This window comes from Diadema antillarum, unplaced genomic scaffold (assembly GCF_040938485.1).
Source record: "Diadema antillarum isolate AM-2024a unplaced genomic scaffold, OU_Dant_1.0 seq00000316_RagTag, whole genome shotgun sequence".
NCBI classification, from domain to species: domain Eukaryota; kingdom Metazoa; phylum Echinodermata; class Echinoidea; order Diadematoida; family Diadematidae; genus Diadema; species Diadema antillarum.
Window position 1 is genome coordinate 2252 of NW_027271336.1, and position 23845 is coordinate 26096.

At 36.3% G+C, this 23845-nt stretch overlaps 1 protein-coding gene across 1 annotated transcript; it reads right to left on the minus strand.

Annotated features, from left to right (window-relative positions):
• Positions 1–10427: 10427 nt before the first annotated feature.
• LOC139730487 (uncharacterized) lies at positions 10428–22872 on the minus strand. The gene is made up of 10 exons (XM_071641328.1): positions 21375–22872; positions 19057–19296; positions 18351–18493; positions 17505–17589; positions 15901–16090; positions 15064–15260; positions 14132–14294; positions 13010–13128; positions 11394–11397; positions 10428–11216 (listed from the first exon to the last, which is right to left on the minus strand). Exons 1-10 carry the CDS (start codon positions 22692–22694, stop codon positions 10906–10908), a joined length of 2772 nt encoding a protein of 923 aa, XP_071497429.1. The 5' UTR covers positions 22695–22872; the 3' UTR covers positions 10428–10905.
• Positions 22873–23845: the final 973 nt, after the last annotated feature.

Below are 23845 nucleotides of genomic sequence, written 5' to 3' on the forward strand. Positions count from 1 at the left end.
TTTTCTTATAACTGAAGTGATTGGAGGATTATACCTACCTTGACCAAATCTCAGCACAGTTCAAACATGCTTGAGTCTGAATGTGTTCCTGTGTGTGTGTGTGCGTGTATGTGTTTGTTTGTGTGTGTGTGTGTGAGAGAGAGAGAGAGAGAGAGTGTGTGTGTGTGAGTGATATGCTATTTGGGACAGAGTTCCTTGTGTCTAACACATGTAACACCTGACAGTCTCACAAATTAATTCTTCCACTTCAACACAGTCTAGATCTGACAGCTCATCTTGTTCGTCAACCGACTTAAGGTTGAGGTAGTAGCAGTGGTATGCCCTTGGGATCACCCAGCCCGACAAAGTGACACAACATCAGCCTTCTTGACGCTGCTCAAAGGGAGTGTGGTGGCATACATGTTCTGCAGAAGGATGTCTTTGAACTACCTGGTGGACTTTACGCGAAGACAGCGGAAGTCATCGCCATATCTGTATTGAACAGGATGGTTGTTGGATCCTCCTTCTGGTAACGAATGACTCTCATCTTCATCCAGTACACTGTGTCTCCTTGGGTGTCCTTTGTATTCGTGAACAAGGTACTTTCTAGCTCCCTCAGATTGATGAAGTCGTCATGTGTCATCTCTTCTACCTTGTAGGGATTTGCCTTTCTCGCCATCTTGATGATATTAACCCATTCTCGGGGATGGTACACATCGACTCTCTGATGGGCTTGCTCTATGGCCGAATGGATGGAGTCGACCTCCATATGAGCATGGCCGGACTCTAGGAACTTCTGTTCGATGACCTCGATGTGGCTTGTGCGCGTGATGTACGCGAGGATGGCTGCTATGAATCTGTTTCTATTTTGACCGCCGCAGCAGTCAGAAAAGAGAGTAACATGCTTCACTGAAGTTGGAACTGTCAGCAAGGCCCTCATCAAGCAAGTTCCAACCTCGCATCATCCTTTTTTGCCCTCGGTCTCGCACCAGAGAAAGCAGGTGACATCTCTTGTGCCTTGGTCAAAAATAGTGAGGTTGTAGTTGGACAGTTTCCTCTTATAATAAAAGAGGTTAGCATTTGACGAGGGACTTGGCAGGGTCTGCTGTAGGTCAAAAGTGTAGGATTTGAATGTGGGATCCTTGTAGCACCTCTCCTTGTCCCTTCTTTTCTCCTCCCTCGCTCTCTCTTTTCTGTCAAGATACTCCTGGTGCTCTTCTGCATGTTCTGTCTTCTCTTCGCTGCTTAGATTTTCGTACATTGTGCACTTGTTGCAGCGGTCCTTCTTCGGTCGGTGAAAGTGAAGGTTATAATTTCTGCAGAATTCTTGTCTGTACACAAATGACGAACAGGGCTCTCTCTGCTCTTCCCTGCACTCATCGCAGTAGAGCCTGTACATTGTGGCAATGTTCAAATTCGCCGCCAGATATTGTCGCCTTGATGTTTTCCTGCAGCAGTGCGACTCTGCGGTGGGGAAGCTTTCATTGTGTTTTCGCACATGCTGGATTACGTGATTCGGCGTCATAATGGCTGGTGCATGCCTCCCTCTCTGATCCGGTGCACTGAACTCGGCTGTTTCACTTTTCATAGTGGTGTACCGCACCAGTTTTTCTCCAATGCCTAATGTGTTGAGGAAAAACTTCTGACAAACTGGTACTCTGGTACCCTTCATGGGAAGGAAGTAAAGCCTTCGATGACGTTTTGTCTCCATGGTCTCCCTGCTCTTTTTTGAGGGTCTCAGTAGCACATTCCTGCAAATGAAGTCTCGCTGTCGTTCACTGTCGCCTGTGCTCCAGTAATCAAGGAAGACAGATTCTCTTTCCTCTTTTGTGTACTTGGATGAGCATTTTAGGTAGCATGTATCCTTACAGGTATCCTTTACAGACCTTGCAGGAACTTTCTTGCCTCCTACATTCATGTATTCCTGACCCTTGTTTTGTTTTTTCCTTGCGGACGTTTTGCTTCCAAAGATGTGGATTAGCTGATCGCTTCCTTACTCTGGCTTCTTGACTGTGCAGAGTAGACTATACAAATGAAATTAAGGCAAAAAAAATAAACATGTATTGGTAGATTAAATAAAAAATCATGAAACTCATCATGAGTTCTGTTGAACTGCTTAAACCAGAGTAGAGAAACTCCATTTGAAAAAAAAAAAAACAATAAACAAAAAAAAAACAAAAAAAATGCTGCAAGATATAAGACTGATATCAACCAAGTGACAAACACCTGGTGCTGGTGACTGCTCAATGACAAGTTCAATGAGTGTGACATGTGAATGATGTCATTCATATAATTTTTATAAAAAGGTTCATGTTTCATCTATTTTCCTTATTCTGTTTCCTTCATAGCACTGAACAAAGCAAACTTTATTGGAATTTTATGATAACACATTATCAACAGTTTCAAATTAAATGATAGACAAAACATGACTAAAAATTCGCATCCGCTCATTTCAAATGATAATCTATGTACTATGTACTATGTACTATGTAATCTATGTACTATATACTATGTACTATATGACACTTATTGTTTTATTATGGCCAATAGGCACTTACTATTAATATCAGAAACTACAGTGTAGGTGCATACAGTAAACATCAAAGTTCTATTCGTGTCTCCCTTCGTATCTCTCCTTCTCTCCTGATCCCCAAATAACCTATAAAAATTCATATTGATAGTTTGAATTATGCACGTGAATATATCTCGTATGAAAATGATATTTTTTGAATATCAAGGGAGCCCCCTCACTCAAATGCAGTCTGTTGTTAAATCCATGCTGATATTATTGCTTATGCCTCGTTTTGTATTGGCAGAGCAGACACAGGCCACGGACGTGTGTGCCCAATTTGATATCATCGGCTATGTCTTGTCTGCGTCCTTGTTGTTTCTCGTGTCTTGTCTGTGTCTCATGTCTATGCTTCATGTGTGTGTTTCTTGTATGTGTTTCATGTTTGTGTATATGCGTTTCTCTTTCTCTTCTTCCAGGTCTGTACATTCCTACATAACTACAATCTCCAGGTCTAGGTCTAAGTGGAACTTTTGTCGATTCCGCTGTGATTTTCTTTATACTTATGGCTAATCCAACATTTGTTTTCAACTCTGTGAACGATGATGAATTTTATGATACAGTTGGGCGCTCTTTTACGTCCGCGCAGGAAAACAAAACTTCCACCTTATATGAAGCATACATATCGAACAAACTTAATGCTTCAGCACAAGAATTTGAATATAATTTTGATCCTGAAGATCCTGTGCAAAGTTCATCATGTGTTTATCTGACTGTAAATCAGTATGAACAATATGTTATGAATAGTGATGATGACAATCTGTTGTTAGCTCATTTGAATATACGAAGCATAAGTAGAAATTTTGATAAGTTGCGATTATTTTTAGAAAACTCTGGTAATAACTGTTCTGTTATAGGTCTGACCGAAACATGGTTGACTCCCAATATAAGTCATTTATTTTCTATATCCGGCTTTGATTTCGTGTACAGAAATAGAAAAGAAAGAATGGGTGGTGGCGTGGGTCTATACATCCCCAACAAATTTGAATATTCTATCCACGAAGAATTGAATGTCATGACTGATGTAGTTGAATCTCTTTTTGTTGAAATGGTAAACCCGAATGGGAAAAACATACTGATTGGAGTTGTTTACAGACCCCCTGGATCGAATCCGAATGATTTTTTGTTGTATGTACAAAATTTAATGCAGAACTCTATTTTTACAAATAAACATGTATATTTAATGGGTGATTTCAATATTGATCTTATGAAATGTAACTCCCAACATATTTCGCAAGAATTTGTAGAAACATTAATGTCTGTTTCTTTATTACCGTTAATTTCTAAGCCGACCCGTGTTACTGACCGATCTGCCACTTTGATTGATAATATTTTTTGTAATATTCTCCCAATTCCCGAGTCTGGTATTGTTTTATCTGACATCTCTGATCATTATCCAATCTTTACACAAGTGCCAATTAAGTTATCTCCTAGGCAAAATAATTATCAGAGACGTCGTAAGATTACGGCCTATAATCTTACTAATTTGCAAAATAGTTTAAAAGATGTTGATTGTTTTTTTGTATACAACAATACCGATCTTGATTTGTGTTATGATTATTTTATGAAAATTATCACTTCTAAAATTGATGAACATATTCCGTTTTGCACAAGGAAAAGTTCTTATAAAAGAACTCCAAGACTCCCGTGGATAACCCAATCACTTTTAAGATTGATTAATAGAAAAAAATAATTTGTTTTATAAATACAGGAGTAACCCTACGGATAAAAACAGACAAAAATATGTGACTTACAAAAACACGCTTACTAATTTATTGCGTTTACAAAAGAGAAAATTTTATGTCAACCAGATAATGAAATATAAAAATGATATTAAGAATACTTGGAAAACAATAAAAGATGTTATGAATACATCTAATGATGCATCTAGTATTTCAGAAGTACGATGGGGTAATACCTCAAGCAATGTACCTGCTGGTATGGCCGAAATTTTTAATGATTTTTTTGCATCGATTGGGAAAAATTTATCACAAAGTATCCCTTCATCTAATAACGTGTTTTCTGATTTTTTAGATATACCTAATCCTAAAACTATATTTTTGGACCCTACGTATAATGAAGAAGTTATTGATATTATTAATAATTTGAAAGAAGGGAAAAGCCCAGGTTGTGATGGAATCGATAATTATTTGTTGAAAAATACAATTCTTCAAATAATAGATCCTTTAGTATATATTATTAATCTATCACTTAGTACTGGGCTTGTACCAAGTCAAATGAAGACTGCCAAAGTTATACCTATATATAAGAAAGGGGAGAAAATGATGTCAATAATTACAGACCAATATCGTTATTAACTTCAATTTCTAAAATTTTGGAAAGAATAGTACATATCCGAACTGTAAAATTTTTCAATATGAGTAATATATTTACGAATTTTCAATTTGGATTCAGAGAAAATCACAACACCACCCACGCTTTACTTACCTTTGTGGAAAAGATTACACATGCACTTGATACATTTTCGCATACAATAGGCATCTTCCTGGACTTCTCAAAGGCTTTTGATACGATTAATCACGGTATACTTCTTTCTAAGTTATCCCATTATGGTATTCGCGGAAAAGCCTTGCAATGGTTTACGAGTTATTTATCTGACAGATTTCAATATGTACATGTGAACAGTTTTGATTCTTCTATGAAGAAAATAGAATGTGGTGTTCCGCAAGGAAGTTTGTTAGGCCCACTGTTATTTATAGTTTACATTAGTGATTTTTATAGATCTTCAGATAAACTCTCTTTCATATTATTCGCGGATGATTCCAATCTTTTTTATTCCCACCCTGACCCTAATACTTTGATTAGTACAGTGAATGATGAATTGAAGAATGTCTCACAATGGATATATGCAAATAAATTGTCACTGAATATTGAGAAGACAAAGTATATGTTTTTCAGTAATTCTTTAGATAGATTACCAGGTAATGTTATATTTGACACTACTCCCCTAGAAGAGGTTTCGTCTATTAAATTCTTAGGTGTTTGTGTTGATAATAAGTTATCATGGAAGTGTCACATAAACAATATTTGTAAAGTAATTGCATGTAACATAGGCATAATGAATAGATTGAAATATTATCTTCCTTCTTCGGCTTTGATTACGCTTTATTCAAGTTTGGTATTGCCGTACTTGAATTACGGAATTCTCGCTTGGGGGAATACATATTCGACATTGTTAGATAAACTTTTTCTTCTGCAAAAGATGGCGCTCAGAATCGTTTTTAACCTTCATATCCGAGCACATACTGACAAGCTTTTCCTTGAGCACAAAATTCTGAAAATAAAAGAGTTGTATTTGTTTCAACTTGGTCAATTTATGTTTAATTACAACTGCAATCATCTACCCAAAATATTTTATTCTTTATTTCACCGTAACAGCCACGTACATAACTATCCCACTAGACAATCTAAAGAATTTCATCTTCCCTTAGTTAGAACTGTACACACTCAAAATACATTTGTTTATACCGGACCCAGATTTTGGAATAGCTTAGATAATGATCTAAAAGAATCTGTGAAGTTAATTACATTTAAGTATAAACTCAAACAATATTTGTTTTCTAGATATACCAGTTAATTCTGTTCAATGAAAAAACCCGTCATGTTTCACTTTTCCTTGAGATTTTGTAGTGTGTCCACAGACCTTTTCCATCCCTCTCCTTTTCCTTCTCTATTCTTCCCTGCTCCTTTTTCCTCGTTCTTCGTTGTCCAGTATCTGTCTGAGTGCATTTCCTCAAATTCTGTTGTTTCTGTGTATTGTGTTATTGTTGTTGTTGTTGTTGTCGTCGTTATGTTTTTTTGTGGCCGATAGCATATCTTCCTTTCCGTTCAATTTTCCTGGCACACCTGGCCCCATAGTGTCTGTGCCACAAATGTGATATGTTATATAGTTCATACGTTTGCATCCTAAAATCCTAGTAAGTATTGTTCATAGTATCAACATCATTATATCAATGAGTAAAATGTACAATAGTATATAGAAGAATTTAAAATGAATATGTCTTATTGGTATAACAAATTGGTGCTGTTGTTGTTTTGTTCCAGTGTTCCACGTTTTACAAGCGTGGCTTTTTTAGTGGAACACTGTTTTCCATCATTGTGATTATTTACTATTTTTGTTGCCATGACAAAGTGCATTGTTTCTTTTTTACGACATCATTCGTGTATAATTTATATTGTATTGAAAAAAAAAATCCTTTATCGGACGAGTGTAAGAGAAATGAAAAAAAAATTGTATCACTTTGGATTATGTCAACTTTTTCTTTTCTTTTCTTTGTGATGATGGAAATAAATAAACTATTGAACTATTGAACTATACAGTATCCTGCGTGACAATAAAAAATAAGAGAAAGAGAAGTTAAACTTAAATGCCTGTGAAAACAGAAGCATGGTGACATATCAAACTAAGGATAAATTAAATTGAACTAAAATCAGAATACTTACCTTGATGTACGGCTTCTCGCTGAAGATTTCCACAGCTGTAACAAAATCATACCAAATATAAAATAATAATGTGAATAGAACATGCATGTTTTCTCATTTGAAAAGAAAAGTGCAAATTATAAACGAAATGGAAAGCAGTTGGCATACAAGTTGCTTATCTGAGACTTTTCATCTCAAATTATTTGATATCAATTCATTCTAGAATGTTACCTCCAAACCTGGTGGTGGTGAAAGATTGGGCAGGTCATGAAGATTTTCAAACCCACAGTCTCCGTCATTCGTGCCACATGCACTCTAAGAAAAATTTCACTAAAAATTGAGTAAAACGGCCACATGGTCAGAATTGAGTAAAGTTTTAACCACTCCTAGTTGAGTAAAAGTTTGATCATATTTGAGCTCCTCTTTTACCCAATGAAGAGTAAAATTTGTTTTGCTTTATTATTGAGTAATTTTATTTTTACTCATTTTTGACCATGTGTCCATTTTGATCGGGGTTATGTGTAAATTTGATTTTAATCCCAGATGACTATTCTGATTTTTAACCATCTTTGGCCATGTGTCCATTTTGATCGGGGTTATGTGTAAGTTCAATTTTACTCCCAATTGACCATTCTGGAGAACACGAGGAAAGTGTAAATTCGTTTTTACTTTTGTGGCAAAACAATTTTGGTCGGCCTGCTTACGTATTTGCAATGTACAATTCATTTTAAAAGTACAGTATGATATACATGACATAACAAACACGTGAAATGTGACTTGCACATTCTCATGGTACATTTGAAGTTGACAAGGCAAGCTAGCAAGTGCATGCTACAGACCAAAATAGTTTGCGACATAAAACCCAAATAAGTAACACATGACAAAAAATATATATCGTTATTACCTTTATTGTGAAGGTAAACAATTTTTTTTTTGAGCTGAACTATTCATCTTCTCAGAAATAAAACATAACAAACATACACGAAAAGCTGGTAGTATGTTATACTTTAAACTACATGAAATAAGGAAAACAACGTGGAATTGAGTTGTTACTTATACAACTTCTTTTTCTCTGTAACATTGGAATAAACTTGCAACTTCTCTTTTTCTGGAACTTTGGATTAGACTGTGCTTACATGCAGAGCATGTAACACGCATGCAGAACTTTACATGGTCATTGATGGTAGAAAAAATAAAGCTTGCGATCAACTTGTCACAACCTTTCTTTTCCATGTAAAACTAAAATAAACTGTGATTTATGAAAAGCATCTTGTGCTATACATCACTTCCTTTCCAGTCTCTGGTATAGGATTAAAGTTTGGAACCAAATGGAACGACACTCTGATTCTAGGTCTTCTCAAAGCTTCAGTCACAACATTTAAAACTCATTTCTCGATGTTGGTCCAATCTAAACATTTCTAAACACAAAAATCAAAACAAGGATACCGCACAAAGTACAAGTGTTTCTTTCCTAACATATGGTCAATATCCTTCCCATGTGAAGGCACAAGTATTTTAACAAGATTATAGCAAGGTCAATATTTTGGTTGCTCTACATTTATATTCCAGCAAAGTCTTACATCACATAAATTGTAAACCTTGGTTTTATAGAACACCCTTTGCAAAATATATGGCCATATGAAATAAACCACATGAAATTGAGTTGTTACTTCAAACTTCCTTTATACACTGAAATAGACTGTCTTTATGCATGCAGAGCTTGTACACATGTAAAACTTTACATGATAGGAAAATAAAGCATGCAGTGGAATGATGACACTTCAAGTCATAATTTTCTTAACCAGTAATGTAAACTAGCTGTAGACCTTCTCAAAGGACAAAATAATCAATAAGTTGGTACATGATGATTAATTCTTTACATAAAGGAACCAGAAACATGTCTTCAATGGGCACAGGCATAACAAGTATAAAGGTGCATTTATATCGTATCTGGCACGGTATCATGGCGCAGCATTAACGCGATATCTAAACCGTGACTGATTAACACTCTGCGCGCACTGACCAATCACAGACTAGATATCTTGTAAATGCTGTGCCGTGATGCCATGTAAATGAGCCTTAACACTGAAAATTAACGAAAATTATAATGTGGAATAAGCACCTCCAGCAGAGGGCCTCAAAGATATATTTTTGTCTGTTTCAGATTTGAAGTAAATTTGCCATTTGGGGAAATACATCACCAGAGTATATTACACTTAGATATAGCATTCAGCTCATCCTAGCTCGAACTTGAACTTGAACTTGAACTCAACTTAAAAAACACAACATTCACATGTAAATACAGAGGTATAATGCTGACATACTATATAAGAACCTGAAATGGACTCCACGAATACACGATTATGATTTCTTTTACAACATACTGAGGTGTCTGCCCCTAACCATGAAGTTAATACCAGTCTTCAGCTGAACATTTTGTCTACTTCTTATCAAAATGGTAGTAGGCTCTGAAGGCCTTTACTGCCCCTGTTTCTTGGGCACCTGCTTCAACCCCGTAAACCACAGTGTCCAAGATCACCCACATGGCTCGAGCCTGTGCTGGATACTCCAGATCAAAGATCTGAAATTTCTTATAGCACAAGTCAACATCAGATACATGTATGAGACTAAGAGCTTCCGCTCAAACACTTCATTTTACAAGCATAATGAAACACTGGGCTACAAGCCAAATAATTCGGTGCCTTTTCTGCAGTTGGAAAAAAAAATCCTCCAGCAAAAGAAAACCAGAAAGACATAGGTGCTACATATTTTGCATTTCACTACTGTTTCAGATTTGATGTATCATAAACTTTCCCTTAAAAAATAAAGCTTACCACCTTGAAGGATTATTGATATGTATTCATTATTTCTGAGAAGATATATGTGTTTCACTGTTACTATTAAAGACAGGTCAATTTTTACTCTGCTAAAATTTGTATGCAAAAACAATGCTACTCAAAGAGATCATGTATGTGCTTGTAATTCAGAGTTTACGGTATTTGCCATATTGGAGAAATCTTTCACAAGAACGAGAACAAACTCATAAATGTAATGCAGCTCACCCTATTAAGCAAACTCCAAATAAAACAATATGAACATGTAAAATAAATTGGTATAAAAATGATGTAGCATATATGATCCTGAAATGGAACCCACTTAAAACATAATAATAATAATAATAATATTTTTTTTAAACAACATACAGCTATTTGTCTTCCCCTTATCATTAAGTTAATTTTTACCTTTAAGTGAACATTCTACCTCTTATTAAACTGGTAGAAGGCTCTAAAGGCTTTTACTGCCCCTTTTTCATCGTACTTGCTTCCAAAAGATTTAAAATGACCCACAGGGCTCATGCCTGTGTAGGATACTATGAATTGAAAATCTAAAAGAGATTTTATATCACAGGTGAACAGCAGATACAAAACTCTTCTGCTAAAACGCTTGCTTCACAAGAATGACGAAACAGTGATTGTTTCAAAATTGATGTACCGTAAATTCTTGATTAGCAGCACATACTGACTTTAAGAATTGCATCTTTTATATTTCTTGGATTATGGATATGTATTCATACTAAGAAGATATATTTCTTTTTTGTTATCACAACAGTTCAATCAATCTTTACTCTGCTTAAATATTTTATGTAAGAGCATGCTCTCCAAAGACACCACAGTAGTACATGTATGTGCTTGTAATCGAGTGTTTACCATTTTGCCATTCTGGGGGAATCTATCACAAGAGAATTACAAGCAGAAACACCATCCAGCTCACGCTAACTGAACTCCAGATGATACAGTGGGTAGGAAAGGTATGGGAATCCACTAACACATGATTAATATAATCTTTTTTTCAACTTACAGATATGTCTTCCCCTAACCAAGAAGTTAATACCAGTCTTCAGCTGAACATTTTCTCTACTTCTTATTAAAATGGTAGTAGGCTCTGAAGGCCTTTACTGCCCCCGTTTCTTGGGCACCTGCTTCCACCCCATACACCACAGTGTCCAAGATCACCCACATGGCTCGAGCCTGTGCTGGATACTCCAGATCAAAGATCTGAAATATCTTATAGCACAGGTCAACAGCAGATACGAGGCTCTTTCTCTCAAACACTTGGCTCTCCAGAATGACGAAGCACTGGATTGGCTGGCAGACATTGTTCCCTACAGCCAGGACGAAAGGCTGGTTCCTCCCATGGTCTTTTCGGTAGGCCTCGAGACTGGTTCCTTCATGCAAATGATAAATATTAAACTACAAATGTCGCTATGGCCACTAGTATACCTCCGCCATAATGCATGATTCTCCTAATAGGTCTATAGTACATGTGGACAATGTGTGATTACATTTTCACAAAATTGGCAAAAATTAAAATGACATTTGTCACAAATGTGTTGAATGTTCACCTTCCTTTAACCTAGGTTTGATTGGATGAATAGGAGAGCATGTATTTGGGGATTTAAGGACTTTAACTTGACTTTGACCCATTCATAAGTTTATGCATTAAGTAATTTTCAAGGTAGGGAGAAAAAGTGCAATTTCTGTATTGAACAGTAAATTGTTACCATTTTCATCTGGCCTTTGACCCTAAGATTCATACGATAATCACTGTCAGGCAGGACATGCATAAATATGTAGTAAGTTTCAAGATAACTCGAGCCACTTCCGAGATATGGAGGAAAAAGCTAATTCAGCACTTTCACTTGATCTTTGACCTTTGAGGCAAAAGAAAAAAGCAAAAAAAAAAGAAACTTTCCAGAGAATCTCTATTGGGTTATATTTGCATACACCAAGTGTTTAAAAAAAAAATAATCCTGCTGGCATTGCATAAATATGAGGGAAATAGTAAAATTTTGAAGTGTTGCCTTTGACCTTTGACCCGTGACCTTTGACCCCATGAACCCTAAATTCTCTAGATAATCACTGCCAGTCAGTACATGTAAATATACTATGTTCCATGAAGATACCTTGAACAATTTCCAAGGTACGGAGAAAAAAGTGAAGTTTTAATATCTTTACTTGACCTTTTGACCTTTGACCTCATGACCCCAAACTTTCACTAGAGAATCTAAATTGGGTAATACATGTATACACTAAGTTTCAAGAAAATATCTTCAGGCATTGCATAGATATGGTGGAAATAGAGAAATTTTACATATTTGACCTTGACCTTTTGACCTTTGACCTGGAGCATGTGCACCCAAAAGTTGATAGGCACAACTTCACCCCCTAATACACATACATGCCAAGTTTGATTAGGATACCTCAAGAGGTTTTTAAGTTACGCTGTCTACAAAATTCATTACGGACGGACGGAAGGACGGACGGACGGACAACCCGAAAACATAATGCCTCCAGCACCACTTCGTGGCAGAGGCATAAAAAGTACATCTTATCTTATGGCTCACAAAGTCTGAAAACGAAGTTTGCTGTTTCCTCCACTATACTGGAAAGAAATAGTTTCAATCAAAGAATAAAAATCTGCAAGAAACGACTACCATCAATAGTGATATGAAACATTTCATTCCCGTGGTGATATTTTTAAATGACTGATTTCAGTCAATATTGCTTTAGGTTAAAACTCTGCAACACATCACACAAATCTTTGTGATTAATACTCTATGCATTTTCCTTCCCCTGTTAATCCTATATATAGTTTAAAATTAGGGCCAGCGAGTTCTGGTACGTGTAAAATTCAAATGGTTACATTTCTTACCATCATAAGCGCGATTCAAGTTCACATGCCAGGACCCTATTACATAAAACTTGACATCAGTAATACGTGAAATATAACTTTGACAACTAAGCTCTCAGGCAAACAGATGTAAACATTTTAGTAGCACATAACAGTTACTGGAACTTTTTATTCAATACACATTCCTTTTTGATGAAGCATCAAAGTGTTCATGTCTTGACTTGATACGTGGAGTTGATCTTGCTGTATGGAGATGTGACCCATGCTAACACAAAATTTTTCAATTTTCTTCACTAATACTGCTTTTGCTACAAACATTTGACATACCTTTTGGCAGTCGATGAAACACTCCAATGACTCTTGGGAAGAGGCTCTTCCCCCTTTTGATGACTTCTTGCCCGGGAACAGATGTGACAGCATAAGAAAAGCCAGATTTGCCTTTTCCTCTGTTAGTGGAGTACACAAAAAGTCTTTATTAGAATATGAAAGATTTTACGCTACATATGTCTTCACACCATAAATCAATCCTGGCATATTTTCAATTCACATATCAGCTTTATATCTCTTCAAATTCAGGGCTTATTTTATAACCAGTGGGCGATTGGGGGCGAATAAGCCACTGCCACCCCTTATTTGGTTGATAACACATTTTTAGTCATCACACGCAAAAAAAAAAAAAATTCAACCACAGCCCCTCCCCCCTTTTTATGCTGCTATTTTTTGTAGTAATCACAAGAAAATGCGGCAAAATTTTTGCCCGCCTCCCCCCCCCCCCCCCCCCCATCCCCTTTTAAGAATCCTGGATCGGCCAGTGATGACTTAAGATTATTATGCAGATTTGCAGACATGCACACTGCTCTTTTATGGAAGAATTGGTGGTGTGCTGTGTGCTGTGTATTTGGGGAAGGTGCCCAAATGTAGGTGGGGGCTACAACAAAGATTACAAAAAGGTTAATATGATGAGCAACAATAGAAGCCACGAGCAGCAGTAGTTGGAAGTAGCTTGATTCCAGCACTTGCCTCGGTGTCAGATGTTGGAAAGGGCACAAACGACCCTTGGTGCTGTTTTTACTAAATACACCATTTGGAAGAATGCAATGGAGTAAAACACTTCTATAAATCCTATTACATCTACATTATGAGGGATGATGAAGTGTATATCACATCATTTTAAAATCAAATATAATGTGTTACCATGAACTAGGGGACGGGACAGTTGGGTGACTTTGGACAGGAATTGTTTTACTTACATTTTTTTTTTTTGCTGTTGGTTTTTCTGCAAATATTTTTGTAGGTTATGAAAGGGGGATATGTGAATATTTGAATTACTGCACTTCTCTTGTATATTGCAAGCAGCAAAATAATGTAAGTGAAATTGTCTAAACTGTCCAAAGTCACCCGCCTGTCAAATGTCCCCTAAGTCTACAGTATCTATCAATAATTACACACCTTGAGTGAAGTCCTCATCACGTCTTTCTTGTACTCCGAATTTCACCTTCCACCCTGGAGAAATTCTATTCCCATAGTCCAGAATGCAAGATGATACTACTGGCCACTTTGTGAAGAGAAGGTCCCCCTTTCCATCAAATAGCTTGTTGTAATCCTGCTCAATCTGCAAAGAAACAAGAAACAACAACAACAAAACATGTTTTTGCAGTTATTTTGTTTTTTGTCTGTTAATTTGCCTGTTAGATCTTGAATTCTCACCATCTTAGTCCATTGTGTATGTTCCCAACACACACTGTGCCTTAACCCTATGTATTCCAGAGGGGAGGGGGAGCTTAATTAGCCCCCCCCCCCCCTCCTAACATGGGGGAAAAAATTTATCTACAGCATGCAGTCAAATTGTCTCCTTACTCACACATCAGCAAGAGACCTTTAACCCCCATCAAATCTTACCGTAAGAAGCTACATGCATAATAAAGATGATGCACAAGAAACCTCATCTATACCCCATCCCCCCCCAAAAAAAAAAATAAATAAATAAATTGCTTTTGAAGAGAAACAGAAATGGATATTCAGACAAGCATTGATGATATCAATATACATGTATATTTCATATTAGATGATTTCTTACATTAAAAAATATATATATATATTTCATACTATTCTATGGGTAGGAAGGCAAAACATACTTCATACAATGTTATCTATAGAATATGTACAGATTTATTTATTTTTTTTAATTTTGCACGCTGTGATTTAACAACAAAAATCAGGCATTTGTGTGTACATGCAAATATGGCAAACACTGACTGCAATAATTTTGTTCATCTAGATTTTGGTAGATATTGGACATGATAATAAAACCCCTGTGACAGCTTACAATGAGGATATAACATGCACCTGCCATTCACAATGGGGACGTAACATGCACCTACCATTCCAGGAGAAAGAAGGTGTGGAAACTCAGCCAGCACTTCAGTCACACACGGCTTGTTCTTTGAACTTCTCGGCAGGTTGGAATGTACAAAGTCCCTTCTATAAGCTGCTGTCTGCTCCATCTTGGCCACAACGTCTTTGTGAGGGGTGTCATGACTCTTCAACCATTCGGTCGTAGCTTTCATGTCTGCCAAATCTGATACAAATTATGGAAACTCATAATAACAATCATTATTGAATCAAGCCTGAGAACAAATGCATAGCCTTAATGTTCATCCTAGCATTTTCTAGCTTTAACCCTGAAAAGGGGGGGATATAGCCATCCCACCCATCTCTGACCTATAAACCTCTGAAATAGCCCAATATTTTTGTGTTAGGCTGTATGCATTATCAGACATCATTAACAATATTGCTTGGGCTGCTAATTCTCCTAAAAGTAAACAAAGTATAAGAACAAGGCATATCATAATTATAGTGCATATAGAAATATTGCCACATTTTACCCAAGTCACGCTGATTTTTCTATAACTTGCACTTCCCCTTAGACCCAGTCAAAAATTACTCTTTAAATGGGTTTAAAAAGTTAGTACTAACATTCAATCAATACAAATTTATATTTAACCCCAAAATGCAATGAAGTCACTTTTTTCAAGCCTTGCTAACAGACCCAAGGTGGAAAAATTATGCAAATGAATAGATTGTTGTAGGTAAATCTACATTTAACTCAATTGTTTACTGCTTGATGCACAGAAACAAATTTTTTATACAGGGCAAGTATTTCTCAAGCCTGCTTCACTTTACTTTGGAGATAATTGGCTACATTTGTAAGCACATACCATAATTCATCTGCAATGATGAGGTTGAATCCTCATTGGAAGAACTTGAAGTGGTATCCTTAGGACTGCCAACCTTGGCTTTGTCTTGCTTCCTGTCTTGCTCTGCTGTTTTCCTTCTCAGGTACTTCAGCCGGTTTTCCAGCCTACCACCTGCTGGAAGTTTGGTACTCCCTTTCAAGTACCACTCCTCCTTTAAAAAAGAAATGAAATAATATTAATGAGCAAGAAGAATGTCACAATTAAAAGAGTTTATATGGTTATTTTCACAGTAAAGGGAGTAATTTTTTGTTCTGACAGGGTCAAAATTTCTGAATGTGTTTTGATATATATTTAGACTGAATTATAACTAAAAATGTCAAAGTTATGGATTTTTTGTTCCAGAGCTTGAACTACAAGCAAAACCTTGAAAAATATGAGTATGCAAAGTATGAAGAAGTACACTTGTAACTCATGTATCATAAAATTTATCTAAAATACCATGATACAGTACATGTGCATGATATATTGTTCAGCATGCATTACAGAGCTGTTTGAGAATGCACATGGGTTTCAAATTTACAGCTGTTTGAGTGTAATGATACTCAGATTGGTAAATACATTTGTAAATATTTGCAAGAATTCAATCTCCAAGGCAATCATTGTTGTAATACACATATTAACATTGTAAGATGAAATGGTCACGAACTTGACATAGGAAATTGGTTAGTAGTGTTTCAGAGACTTCAAACATGCTAACACAATACTGTATGTATTATCAACTAAAAAGACACAACACCAGGTTTAAAAGTACTGGGTAAGCATGGTAAGAGTGTACAAAGCTAAAAATGCAACAGTGCTATGTTGTGAGGTTAAAAGGTCATTGACACAGAATTCTCATGGTAAAGCATGGTAACAAGAATAGCATCATCAAAACCCAAATGCTGACAAAGCTTTTTCAGAATCAGTGACAGAAGGAAGCTAACTATTTATGGTAATGGTGCGAGATCGTTAATCATAACATCTCTAAATTCAGAATTCTTTTGACATTCTTTGTTTCTATTTTTGTTTATATCTCAACTAAGTCCATTTGGGTTATTTTCACTAATTGCTCTTCATAGAGAAACAAGTAAACTGATGTACAATTGATTCTTTCTCCTTGTAGTATAGTGCAAGGGAACACCTGTACCCAGTATCTTTTAATAACTAAACCCTGTTTTAGATGAAACATGAACCTTGAACCAATAAGCCACTTAATACTTTGCCCACAAACATGGTAAATTTTAGCAATTTATCATAATCCTGTAGTACCTGTACACATGCACTTATGGACAGATGTTGTTAAAATTGCTCCTAGCAAAGAATGAAATGTCTGCACTGTACATGCATGTACAGCTAGGCATCCACAAACATTTTCATTATATTTCTGAAGCCTGTAGTAAGATCAGCATTAATATATATATATATATATATATATATATATATATATTTATATACATATTTCTACATGTTATTCATTGATTTTATTCCAAAGATATCATTTGTCAATAGTTATCTGTCAACTTGGGTTGTGTCTTACGAAAAATCAAATGACTGCTAAGTCAGTAATTTTTAAACTGTCTACTCACGTCTCCATTGCCAGCTGGATCTTTAAGGAAGGGGAACTCTGCAATGATGGAGGAGGCCATTGCCCCCTTCATGTCAGGGCCAGGTCTGATGACAAAAAATATGAGAATTGTAGTGAAATGTACATAAATCATTGCAAATGCACATGTGATACAATTCCCACACAAAGCACTGTGGTGTAGTTGAGCATTCCCCCCTCCCCCATAAAGTATATCCTATTAAAGCTTGTACATCATCTGCATTAACAAAAAGAGGCTAGTTTTCTCAGCACCAGACCAGGAACCTACAGGGAATCCCTACAAGGGTATCAAAAACAGGAAAAATCTGGGGGAAAGGGTATCAAATTGAGATGAATGATTATGTAATCCTTGAATAAATTTACCACTTAAGGGTATTAAAAACCAGACATTAAACATGATTCTCTGTTCATGAAAATGGAAGAACAGATTGTATTCAAGCACTAGGAACAGTGGAGAACCTGCATATCCAATTATGGGTATAGGCCTAAATAAAAAAAAAAATTATGAGTCATAATGATACTATCCTTGGATAAAATGACTTTTAGGGTTATCAAAATATGGAAGATCTTACACATTTCCCAGTCTAGGGTATATAAATAATAAGATTCCTGAAGAGGGAGAAGAGGGTTTGGAAATGAATTGGACATGAGAAATTCACCTACGTGAAGATACAACTTTAGGTTAAAAAAAAAAAGGTCTTGTAAAGTGAATGTGATTATTTGTTTAGAAGAAATGAGAAGAGAAACAAAAAGAATAGGAATGCAAAATCAACACAGACAGAAGCAAGGTAATATTAGGATGCCATTGCAAATGGTAAAATGTCATTACCTGAGGCCATGCAAGTCTACTAGATGCTCTGTACACATATTGCAGATGACACGAGTGTTGTGTGGCGTGCAGACTTTCATTCGAGTTACTTCCTCTAACGTTTTCCTCCCTTCCAAAGATTTCTTCAGAATTTCACCCACATCCTGTAAAATATTCAAGATTGCATGAGTTTAAAAAATGGTGTGTGTGTGTGTGTGTGTAAACATCATGATACAGGAGGCAATTCATTTTTTCTGGCATATTTCAACTTCTTTCGAAATATTAGCTAGAAGAGAATCTAAAAATTATACAGTACATGTAATTTCAATTGGTTCTGCGTACAAGTACTATAATCAGTAGCATGATCAGGGCTCAAAATAATAAGTAATTAGCACCAAGAATGGGCTTCCCAGCAGTGAAGGACTATTTTCAAGAGACTTTGACAATAAAAAAAAAAAACAGAGTCAATATCATGACACCTCTGAATTCTGGTGTGATTTGAAATTCCAATGCTTATATATTCCTCCTCTACACACAACATAAGAAAGGCTGAATCTTAGAAAAATTTGCTCATATCTATACTGTGCATGATGACAAAAAAAAAAAAAAAAATATTTTCACAAAGTACAGATGAGACACTATATACATGCACATACACTGTATGTAATAACATGAGTACATGTATATCAATATGACTGAATGAATTACATATGAAATGTGAACTTACGTATCTTACTGCTTTCTGACGTTTGAGTGGTGGCGGTGTGTCACTGCTGCTGTTCAGATCCTGAACTACAGCTGATGAGCATGATGGTTCTTCTACATCTACTGGGATAGTTGAAGCCTGGGAAAGGTCAAAAGTAACTGATTCCATATCTGACAGCATCAGATCATCAGAAACTTCAGATGACTCCCAGCCCATCTGCATGTCTTTGAGTACAGATTCTGCAGCATTATTTGCTTCGTCCTATAAGGATGAAAATACACCACTCAAAAAGGGTTTAGCAATTCAACAGCAATGAGCTTATAATCATTCCTTTTTAATAAATCTTACTTGACATTAAAATTATTGGAATGAGTGTACAGTTGCCAGCACTGTATCCTCATGCACATTATTTTTACTGATACATACACACTTTTGAGTTATAGTGCAAAATCAAATCAAGACAGTAATTTTTTGGTTGAATTACAGATTTGTGCATTGTGGAAAGTGATTCACAGAGAACTGTTTCCCCTCCATACTCATGATCATTGATCTGATAACAATGCCAATCCATTATGCAAAAATTTTGTACATGGTCACACACAAAAATGTTGTACACATTCCATGATTTCAGTATCATTAAAAAGGGAAATGAACTGACATTTTAATTGATGTAAACAATGCAATAAACAGAGAGATGTACAGCATGAAATCAAAACTGAAGTGCATAACTTGTATGCCTGGAAGAAGGGTGCAAGCCCTGCTCACAACCAAATGTTATGATCTTGGTGTCCTCTTAATAAGAAAAAAGATGTTCTTTCCAGCCAGCTTAATGAAAATAAATGCTAGTCAGTGAGAAATCATAAAAACTGAATGTATCTTCTGTTCCATTTCAATAGGTTTATCCTGTATAATGGTCATTAGTTTACAAACAAAAAAAAAATGAAAAATTGTACCACGGTACTTACTTTCCTTTCATTTGATATACCAGTACATACATGTATAACTTTGTGTAGAAAGAAAGCACAGAAGTTTGAAATGGTTAAATTGAAAAATTGAAACTGAAGTGAGCATGTACCTGTAAGTTATTTTTGAAGTTTATTACTTTGGTCTAGTGATCTTTGTTGCAGTTATGACAGCATGTATCTGGTAGGAATGTACCACTGATGATCTGCACTATCATGACTCTTCACTGCATGGACAGGTCTGTGTTCAAACAGGTCTTCAGGATTAAGCAACTGTAGAGAATCCAACTCCTCTTCTGATGCAACAAAGGCTTGAAAGTGATCATGAAAGTACTTTGTTTTCCATGGCTGGATCATTAGATACAGTCCATCTTGCTTTCTCATAATATAATCAATCCTTGAGAAAGATGGTAGTTCACCACACCAGTCAGTCAGTAACATGACATTGGGTCTGTATGTGTATCCATAGAATGTTACTTTATCACACAATTCTAGTAAGGTATCAGGTTCACAGCTCAACAGCCGACATACTTCTACCTCGCTCTCAAGATCACAAACTTTGACAAATTCTGATGTGTGGATGTATACACATTCGCTGTTGATGTGTTCTTTCTTGAGCATTCTGAATGCCTGTGCTTCCTGGTGTTTACGTGCAACTGTCTTGGCGATGTTCTTGTAATTATTACAAGTTTTCGCCCACTTTTTCAAAGGCTTGTGCTTTCCTTCTTGCCTCATACAAGCATACTGTGACAAAGGGCCCAGCTGTCTGATTGCCTTGGGATAGTGGAGGAGGTTGTGATGCTTGGGGAGGAGATGGTTATCAGGAAACAGTTGCAAATATAACTGATGATGCTCATTAATCCTTGACTGCAAGTAGTAGGTGACAGCAGTACTAATGTTTGGTGCTAAGACCAGTTGGTATATCTCCAGAAGAACTGTGAACAACCTCCAGTACTCACATCCTTCTTCAACTTTATCTCCCACAATCAGGGGTAAGAACTCAGCAAGACAACTCATCTGTGAAGCCTTTTGACCACTTGGTCCAAATGGATTGCTAAGGTGACTTTGAAGGATGGGGCTGGGCTTGTTTGCTTTTTCTGTTATACCATAGCTGAATGACTGAATACGACAGTTCAGTTCATCAAGGCTAAATCTGCCCTGATTTATGAGTTCTGAAAGTACAAGTTTCATCTCGATTGGAAGTAACCCTTCTAGGAAATCATGCATCAGGTCAGGAGCATAGTTTTGCGACACATGGTAATAGCTCAGTGTATTGAGAGCACACGACCTCCGAAGTCCCGTTTGAGAAACATCATTTACACTGATATCATAATCAATGTTTTCTTCAGTACGGAGTAACCTTTGATCAACAGCTACCTGTTTTCTGCATATTGCCTTGAGTGCTTTGCAGAACCGGCAAAAATAGTTGGCACTAAAACTTCCAGCAAAGCCGAGCATGGTATTGAGAGCTAAGTTATCACCGACTGCCTGGAAGAGTCGGGGACGTACACGGCCAGTGAATCCATCTGGACTATTAATATGAAGACCTTCTGTGAAGAGAACTTCAAGGTCATCCGAAATACGCTGAAGAACAACATTTACACCATATTTGGATACCAAAGAAGATTTTGCTAGAGCAACTAAAAGGACATTTTCCAGTTTAGCTTGGTATTTCTTGGGCAAAGAAGCAACAGTAACATAGATACCAAGAAGTTTGTGTTTCCCTTTCTTTGAACCTAGGGGGTTCGCTGTCTCAAAGTCATCATTATACAGCAACAATTCTATATCCACACAGTCTTGGTTTCCTTCACAAGCTTTGTAATATGATCCATCTCTGTAAGTCTGAAGCACATCTTTTTCGCCAGCAGTGTCTTTTTCCTGAATGATGACTGACATATAGCCTGGTTGTTCCAAGAATACTTTCAGATTTTCACCGACTGGCACGTACTGAAAAGTTTCTTCAACTTGTTTCTGCTCAGTCCTTCCAGTATGTGTATTCAGACATTCTTTGTATACATTGCCAAAAACAATTTCTTCTGGCTCAATAAGAACATTACAGTTGCGGGCAAATTGGTTTTGTTTATGCTGAGTAGATAAACTGAAATGCTCAAAAGGATCTTTCACCATGTCAAGGACTGACTGTAGAGTGTCAATTTTATCAACTGAGGGTTTGATATCCTGAGATACGTCCTCGATGATGGGGGCTGACACTTGTTGAACTGCTTCAATTACATTAGTGAGCAGCTCTTGTGTGTCACAAATTATACTTTGCACTGTGGAGGATGGCAGGGATGAGCTTTTAAGTTTTGCTACATATTCAGAAACAGACTGTTTGATTGCTGATGAAATTTCCTCTGTGGGTTTTTCATTTGGAAGCACTTCTGACTGCTCTGATGCACTTTCATCACTAAAAACTGTGTTTCCAACAGAATCTCCATCACTGACATTTTCTACAATGGAATCACGATCTTGTTCCAAGTGCCGCTTGTAGCTATAACCATGATAGAATGTTTTAAAACATTCTTGCACATGACACACAAGTTTTGTTTTGGTCTTTGAGTTTATGTTGTGGATCTTTAGGTGGTTCCACAGGTCCACACTTCTTTCAAAGGATTTCACACATTTGCAACATGCAAACATTTTTGCAGGAATGATTTTTGAGATGTCCTTGGTCACACACTTGCCTGTTTCTTCCATTTTTCGAAATGGTGAACAAATTTAAGCCTTGGGCCCAATTGGGAGATCACATCCTTCACAAGACTTGCATCCAGCAGCTTGAATGCTGACAGGTCAATGCCACAATCTAAAACAAAAGAAAAAATATGGTAAATTCTATTTAGGAAAAAAAAGAGAAATGAATGATAAGTTGATTTGCGTGCTTTTATACAATCCATACTGTAGATTATCATAAACAGCAAAAAGCATTACTGTTCAACTTTGTTACCATTAAAAATACTCAAAATTGCCTTTTTGACATCCTTGTCATTTCAAAAATCATATGAATTATGATGCTGTTTTTCAAAATTGATTTGTGGTCTCCCCCTGCCCCCCTCAAAATATTACATCAACAATTTTCTTGGTTGATATAACCTCATGAAATGTATCATGTATTTTTGTTTTTAATTGTCGAGGTAGGCCTACAATTTTGTACATTTTTTGGAGTAATGCATGATTTGAATAAAAAAATTGAAATGTCAAGGCACTGTAAAAGCACACATACCGTACACACTAAACACACAAAGAAACACACTTCAATGAAGACAATATACAGTACATACAATATGCAACTAGCCGCTTTCCCCTTCCTTTATAGCCATTTTATAGCTCTTTTAATCTGGATAGGAAAAACAAATTGTGTGCGATTAGATTTTCTTTAAAGGGATTTTTTAAGTGTTTAAAGTCTGGGTAGTTTGTATTTCTAGTGGAATTCAGGGTATCATGCAAGCCCAATTCCCCCCCCCCCCCACGTCAATGGTACAGTCAAGGACATGTCATGGATACAAGCACAGGCAAGAGTGGTGCCTTGACTCTGTAATTTTTATACAGGTCTGGCCAAATTTGCATAAATTTCTGAATATGCAATAATTTCAACTCCAATGAATAAAGTTCTCATGATTTATTTCAGGATAGATAAGAATATTTGGTTGAAGAAAACACACTTTTTAAACTTTAAAACATAAAAAAATTAATTGGTACCAGATTTTTTTTTTTAACCCTGTCTCCTAATAGCACATAACATCCTTTGAAAAGCTCCCTCTATCACGATTCTCAAAACTTAAAAATCTCAACAACAAAAAAGAGAGAAAGCAAACATGTGTATTAAAGGGGTAATATATAATAGCAATATT